Source organism: Chenopodium quinoa, unplaced genomic scaffold (assembly GCF_001683475.1).
Source record: "Chenopodium quinoa cultivar QQ74 unplaced genomic scaffold, ASM168347v1, whole genome shotgun sequence".
Classification (NCBI taxonomy): Eukaryota; Viridiplantae; Streptophyta; class Magnoliopsida; order Caryophyllales; family Amaranthaceae; genus Chenopodium; species Chenopodium quinoa.
In genome coordinates this window covers 2,366,451-2,374,277 of record NW_018744988.1, presented here as the reverse complement: position 1 = coordinate 2,374,277, position 7,827 = coordinate 2,366,451, and the positions used below count along the sequence as shown (strand labels likewise).

At 29.7% G+C, this 7,827-nt stretch overlaps 1 protein-coding gene across 1 annotated transcript; it reads right to left on the bottom strand.

The window, feature by feature from the left end:
• Positions 1 to 19: 19 nt before the first annotated feature.
• LOC110706661 (caffeine synthase 1-like) lies at positions 20 to 5,691 on the bottom strand. The gene is made up of 4 exons (XM_021884614.1): positions 5,517 to 5,691; positions 2,561 to 2,986; positions 1,644 to 1,916; positions 20 to 631 (listed from the first exon to the last, which is right to left on the bottom strand). The coding sequence occupies exons 1-4, from the start codon at positions 5,589 to 5,591 to the stop codon at positions 278 to 280; spliced, it is 1,128 nt and encodes a 375-aa protein (XP_021740306.1). The 5' UTR covers positions 5,592 to 5,691; the 3' UTR covers positions 20 to 277.
• Positions 5,692 to 7,827: the final 2,136 nt, after the last annotated feature.

The window sequence follows — 7,827 nt, the reverse complement described above, 5'->3', positions numbered from 1 at the left end:
TAGGAGATTTTAATTTGTTCAATAATAAACTATTAACTTCGGTATATATATATTTTTGTACGATTACATTTTTGAATCTCCTACAGTCACTTACTTTTTACGAAGTGTAATATTAAAGTCAAAAATGGTTTACCGATCAAACTGTAACACTTAATTAAACAGAGTAGAAGTTCTGAGCTTATTAACAAAGAGAGAATAACATAGTAATTAACAAGAAGCAAGGTTACAAGAAATACAACAAAGAAGTGGTGTTGTGGTAATAAGCAATGCTATCCTACTATTTACAACGCTTAATTTTTCTAAGCAAAACTGTAACAGCGTGGTTCTGAGCAGGCTCATCATTATCCAAATATTGGAATGCATAATATATGAGTTTATCATATAAAGGGGTGACTATATCTTCTCCAAAATGACGTGAAACTAATGATTCAGAAAATGCTCTAATGAAGTTCGAGATGATTTGAGCTCTTTCCCATTTGTCTTCAATTTCAGGTGCTACATCAAGTACTATTGTCCTTGAAATTTCAACTTCAAATGACCCTTCCTTTTTCACTATGCTTTCAAGATCTTCTGTGTTTGCAAAATAGCAAGGGAAATCGAAACTATCGAGCTTTTCTTCATTAATCAATCCCTGAAAAAACATTTAATGTAAGCTATCAATTGTAACCCTAATATAGCAAATTGAATTTTAAGAGAAATTTTGTTTAGGACTTTAGGTTTTTGGTAGGTCTAAGGGTTAAGTAGTTGAAGATCTTATAGTTATTGATGCATTAAAAATACTAAGGAAACTTTGCAAAAAAAAAAAAAAAAAAAAAAAAAAAAAAAAAAAAAAAAAAAACTCCTTGTAATTTTATTTTTTTTCAACAAAATCGTACCTTAATCTTTTTTTAGCGAAATCATACCTTTATGCCAGAAAATGGGGTTTGGTCCTTTTTCCGGCGTTAGTTGACTACCCTAATCCACCCACGAAACCACCTCTTTCCCTAGCCCAACGCACAAAACCACCCTTTCACGGCGTTGACCACCTTAAACCCACCCCTTTCACGACGTTGACCACGTACCCTAAACCCTCCTCTATATTAGCCCTGACCACCTCTCCCCTCCATTATTGGCGCCAGCACCCCTAGCCACACTGTACCCCTCCCCTCCCCTCCCCCAAATCCTAAATTTACACTCAAACTACCCTAAATCTAGATTTCTTGGGTGGTGGAAAGGAGCTAGGGGGTTTGATTTCGTTATTGATGGGGATGAAGAGAGGTGGCGGTTTCATGGGTAGAGTTAAGGAGGGGGTGATTTCGTAAATGGGGTTGTGGAGGGACTATTTCGTGGGTGAGGTTGAGGTAGTCAACGCCGGAAAATGGGGTCAAGGTATGACTTCGCAAAAAAAAATGATTAAGGTATGACTTCGAAAAAAAAATTATAAGGAGGTTTTATAAAAAAAAACAAAAAAAAAATTGCTTTTATGAATATGAAAATTTTTGCAAAATTTTGAAATATGATTTTGTTATAAAATTCTAAAGTAATAAAAGTATTATTTTTAAAAAATATATATATATTAAATGCTTATATATAATCCTAAAGGTGTGACATACTGACATTAAAAACAAAAAAGAAAAATGATAGTAGCAGAAGGAGTGTAAGACCTCGGAAACAAGGCAAGTAAGAGCCTTAATAAAGATTTTGAACTCAAATGTTGTCCAAGTGAATGAATCTGAAGAACATGGTCGACCTCGAAGGGTCAAGAGCATAGACCCGTTGGTTACCACTTCTTTCGAGCGGCATTTGAGGAAACGAATGAAGTCTTGTTCAAATTGATCCATATAAGCTATAGCAACTGGTCTAGAACTTGTTTCGGATATATAAATTTTCCTTTTGTTTATTGACATGCCCTGCTCATCATAAAGTCCTGGTGGTGGCTGTAAAATTCATAGCACAAAGTTATGAAAATGCTTGTTAATTACCAAAATTCATAATAGTTAATAAGTTAAAAAAAAATTTAGTTATTTTTCCATCAAAGAAATAAAAAGAAAATTTTGATGGATATTTATTGATGAGATGGTTTACGATGTTAGAAGACGGTGTTAGTTAAACCCTGCTTAAAAAATATGTAAAATTTTCATGTGAAATACACACAACTCATAATTAATTGATATATATGTTAAAATAAATAAATAAATAAATAAATAAATAAATTATAAATAAGTAAATGATAGGCTTATCACAATTTAGGTACTTCATCTGTTTTTTAGTATTTTCAACACTTCTCTTTCCATGCTTATCAATGTATAATTTCAATGTTAATATCTTAAATTACTAATATGTAAAAGTTATAAACTATTTGATATTATTTAGGATAAATTGAGACGGATCTAACAACATACCACATGAGTATAATTTTACTTAAATATAGATCATCAAAGTAAAGTTAGTCAAAGTGAAAAAAATAAATAGTGTAAAAGTAAAACTATTACAAGTATAAAAAATAAAATAAAATAAAATAAATAGAGAAAGTATAATCTAAGAAAAGAAATTAATCAAACAAAGTAATTAGATAACCAACCTTAGATAACCAGTGGAGAGTGTAATTTGCATGAACAAAATGCAAAGAATTGTAAGGAAAAAGTACGTCATAATAGGAACCGGGCACACCCATCAAGATGCACAAGGGCACGCCATCATCTTTTCGTTTTAATACCTCCAAATTGAGCAAATCTTTGAACAATAAGTTGAAATCATTTGAAGGAAGGTCATTCATGTACATTTGAAGCTTAGGCGCTTGATGAAAGGTTTCATTATTATTGAGCTTCAAATCCTTGCACTTCCTTTGCACAACTTCCACGACCAATGATACTAGAGTCAATGGAGCTGGGCCTACACCACATCCTAAATCCGCTACATTAAGACCTTTAGATAACCCATTTTGCTCTGAAATTAGAGATTGAATTGTGCTCTCTAATATATCTTGGTTCATTGACAACGCTTCCCTCTGTTGCAATAATTGAATATCATCGATTATCATTTGAATAATATTGAATCGAAACAATTCAAGTATATGATTTTAAACGAATTGAACAAGCAATTATATAAGAGCTTCAGTCATGCCCCGTACGTGTTATTCGTTATTATATGCTCTTTATTTAACACTCTTAATGATTATTAGATTCTGTTTCCAAGTAGATTCATGTAATATTACATAGATTAGTGGATGTGAGTCTTTGATAATCAAGCGTGAGATTGTGGATTCAAACCTTACAAGTTTTATCAGCCATGTTCAAATCTTACTCATATACAAATAAGAAAATTATTATAAAAAAAATTAAAAATATAAAAAAAAAAATAAAAAAAACTTTTAAATCCTTGAGAATCCTTGAGAAAATATATATATATATATACAAAGGATCGTTAGATTGTCTCTCCAACAAGGCTGTAATTTTCAGCGATATAAGCGGGAGATGCTCCGCAGTGCAAGATCTACTCGACGATCGTAATTTTTATGAAGGAAAATTCTATTTGATTCAATATCTTATGTATTTGTTAACGTCGAATCTTTATTGTAGATGTCGTATGACTTTTAATTAATGAAATATTTTTGCTATTCAAAAAATATATATGTGTGTGTGTGTGTGTGTGTGTATAACAACCGCTGATATCATCATTGCCTACGTGTCGCTTTTTTATTTTATTTTTTCCCTCCAAAATGCAATGATAATGTCATGTATTTTTTTCTTTTTAAGCTACCCTATTTAACATAGCTTTGAAAATATATTCTATCGAATTTTTAAATTTTAAATTTTGGGTCTTCTACATATGTTACGCTATTTACTTATTTAGGAGTTGTTAACAATAGTTAATAATTTAATTTAATTGAAATTTCTTAATTAAATATGAAAATTATGCACTTTCAGAAATTGTATATTCATATTTAATTAGAAATTAGTTAGGAAAATTGAAGAAGTTAAGTACGTGTTAAAAATTTATAATTCAATTCTTATTTCAAAACCTAGTTTTTATTAAAATTATATCCACATCAAACAAAATGTTGTAAAAAAACACCAATTTAAAATTTATGTTGTAATTCATGGATCACCACCTGTTGTAGGTAGGAAAATGAGCTTCAACCATTAACAATTCAATTGTCTTCTGTTTTGTTTTTGGTGATCGACACATTACAACAAAAATTTAAAATTAAGTGATTCTAACAACAATTTATTTAAAAGGTACCTTTTCACACACACAAAAAAAGGGGGGTTTAATTTAGGTGATTTCTCACAAAATTTCTAAAAAAAATTCATTATGATTCAAATTCCGAGCTATATAAAATATATTTATAATAATCTATTAAAATGTGTTCCCAATAATTTTGATAATCAAAGACTTATTCACTTAGCTGTCTTTGTCCATCCACATTAATTTACATCCAGCGCAAACTAATAAATCCAATCCAATATACTTCGTAGAATGTAGATCACTAGATGATTCAACAAACCTATTGACTACTACAATTAAGCAAAAACACTAAGTATACGTGTCTGATACAAGTACACACCTAAATATTTGTTGAACAGTACACACAAAGTTTGTACGGAGTATTTTTTTATATTCGACTTTTCACTTTTTAATTTTATTTGGGACACAAACTATGTCCTACTTTGTTATGACTTCCTTAACAATTCACTATACATGTTTAAAAAATTTTAATTTGTTTTTTCTTATATTAATCACTTCTAAGTTCTAATGACGGAATCCTACATGATTTTTTATCTTATTAAGTTATTATCACTAATGCTTCTCTCTTCCCCTTTCTCTTTGATGCGGTTTGAAAAACTAAATGTTATGATTCAATGAAACTCCGTAATCTTTGAATAAATAACAACCTTTATATTTTCTCACTAAATATTAACTCAATAAAAGGATTATTTTTAAAAAAAAGAAAAATCGAATATACAATATGAAATCATTCAAATCCAAAACCTCTAAGAATTAAGATAAAATCGATCTTTAGCAAGTGAGTCAAGCTTTAATTGATAACAAACTACAAACCAAAATAATTGGCCTAATATTATTCCATGGATTTAAATATGAATCAAAATTAAATAATGATGTACGTACAAGTACCAAGTATATATAATACATATGTACTTGAATAATACATAAAAAAAAACATAAAAATACGAATTTGTCTTGATATCTAATTTGAATCAATATCATCGCTAATCTCTTTTTGGTTCAATGTACTAGCTAATAACTCTTTTTTTTTTTCTAAATAGTTTCAATAGAAATTTACTGATGTTTATGCTTAAATTTAATTTGTTCATTAAAAACAAACAACAATATGAAATTATAAACAACGTAACAACAAGATTGTATAACGAATTATGGGTACCATATAAAAATGTGCTAGCTTACTAAACGACCTAAAGTCCAAAACTTTTATTTCAAGTTAAACAATAATCAAATTAAGATTAGTAAACATTCATTAATTGGAGATAAATCAAGATTAAATTGTAATGAGTTACCTGAACAGAAGAATTTTGAGCATAACTGAGCTCCCCATCACCTTTAGTCATGTGGAAAAACTCCTCCATTCTCATTTCTTTTTAATTTCTTTCGTTTAATTGGGTGCTCTTTTTTTTTCCCCTTAAATCTCTCTTTAAATTAATGTATAACAGTATAAATATTGGCCAAAACCCTCTTCTAGTCTTCTATAAATAGAAGTTGACAGCCATTTTACTTGTAAAAAAAAAAAAAAAAAAAAAGAAAAAAAGAAAACAGCCACTTTAAACGACCTATTCACAACGTGTTGTCTTACTTTTATTGTTAGAAAAATTATTGATTTTTTATTTGTTTGTATTGACAACGTTGCAAATTAAAGGACACCAAATGAGGATCTTAATTGTCGGCTATTTTTGGTTCTTTGTGTATATTCCAGATTTCCAGCTCATGGAAACTCATGTGGTTTACACTATTTTTATTTATTTAATAAGATAATGAAAAGGATTCTGATTAGACTTAATCCTTAATAATATTTAATTTAGTCAATATATAGAAAAATAAACATATACAGAATACATTATACTTTAAAGAGTAAATAAAGCTAACAAGTAACATACGAAGTGTATTAAAAAAAAAAAAAAAAAAAAACAAGCAAAATTTCCTAGGATAAATTATTTTCAATGTATGTACAGGAGTACATATATTTTCTCTATATAACAGAAATTGTTATTTTGTTGAGCATGGGAATTAGAGTCTCCTATGAGAAATTCAAATTCTACTTACTTAATTAGGTAGTTGTATACTTTTATGTGGGTGGGCCTAATGAGAGTAATGACCTATTTTAACAACTTTCTTTTGTAACAAATACTGTAACTTCGTAAAAAATAGGACTTTTTATGATTTTGCTGACCAAATAATAATAACACGTTATTTAATTCAAACCAAACAAGCACGCTAAATAAGCGGAGAATATTAATTAGTATTTGTAGGAAAAGTGTTATTTTATACTTTGGCAGCTGGACGTAGATATTGTACCACGTGACATATTCGATTTTCAAATTCTTGAAAGCTCGCCAATGAAGACTTAAACTTGTACATACATTCGATCAATTTAGAAGGCCACCGTACCAAACTAGAATCATACAAAGGATCGATGAGGATGTAAATGATCCAAATAATGTACTGCGTATTGAGTATTGACTATATTGTTCCTGCAAGGATCCGATGACCCGACTCTGAGATCCAAAGCTCGAGTATATAACCCGCTTTGCTCCTATCTGTCAGACGAGAACCTACACACAAAGCAGAGATTAGCTAACTCCGGGGTGAATTTGGGAATAACCACTCCGATGACAAAGTCATAAAGTGTTTAAAGAAGATAAGAAGAGGAGAGAGAATATAGAGAAAGAGAGAGAGAGTGTGTAATAAATGCTACCTTAATTATGAGGTAAAGCTCGATTATTTATAGCTTGATTAAGTGACAGTTGGCTGCACAGTATGCAAAGTAGTTTTCGCCAAGTGTCAAGTTGCAGACGACACGTGTCAGTCGCCGACAAGCCGATATGTATACTTATTCCATAACTACCGTTATGAACAAGTACAGCTAATGAACCGAATCAGATTAAGATACCGGCCTACCATATAATATCGGTCTAATGTAAATATCTCCCCAGACATATATGTACCGTACATTTTTTGTTTTCCGCCTACCATATAATTTGAAATATACATGTGCTTTTTGATTTTCTTCATTTGGTAATAATGTTATTAATTATTATGTATGAAATTAGAAAAATTATTATTAATCATTAGTTTTATAGATCAATGTGAAACAGATTCTTAACGATCAATTGTTTTGTATTCTTAAGATCCAGTCAAAATAGATAGAAGTTTGATTATTACCATCCATGTCCTAATCTCCTAGTGTCTTACTCCGTCTTATTGCATAGACTTGCTTACATATATTATTACTTCGTTATCCTATACTTTCTATGTTTTTTTTTATCTGACCTGTTTCTTTTATCATGTTTGTCAATGTAAAACTTTAGTGATTAATAACTTTAATTATCCATAAATAAAAATTATAAAGGTTATGTATTATGATAATATTTATAAAGATGAATTGAAAAAAGATCCAACATGAATATATTTTTCTTTATATATTATTCAAAAAGATGGTCAAAGGAACGGAGGGGTGATGAATAGTGTAAAAGTCAAAGCGAGTCAAGTAAAAATGAACGGAGGAAGGGCCTATACTCATACGATTATTTTCACTTCAGTTTAGCTCTAATAAGTTCAGTTTGGTTCAGTTCAGTTTAGCTCCTAATTTCCTTC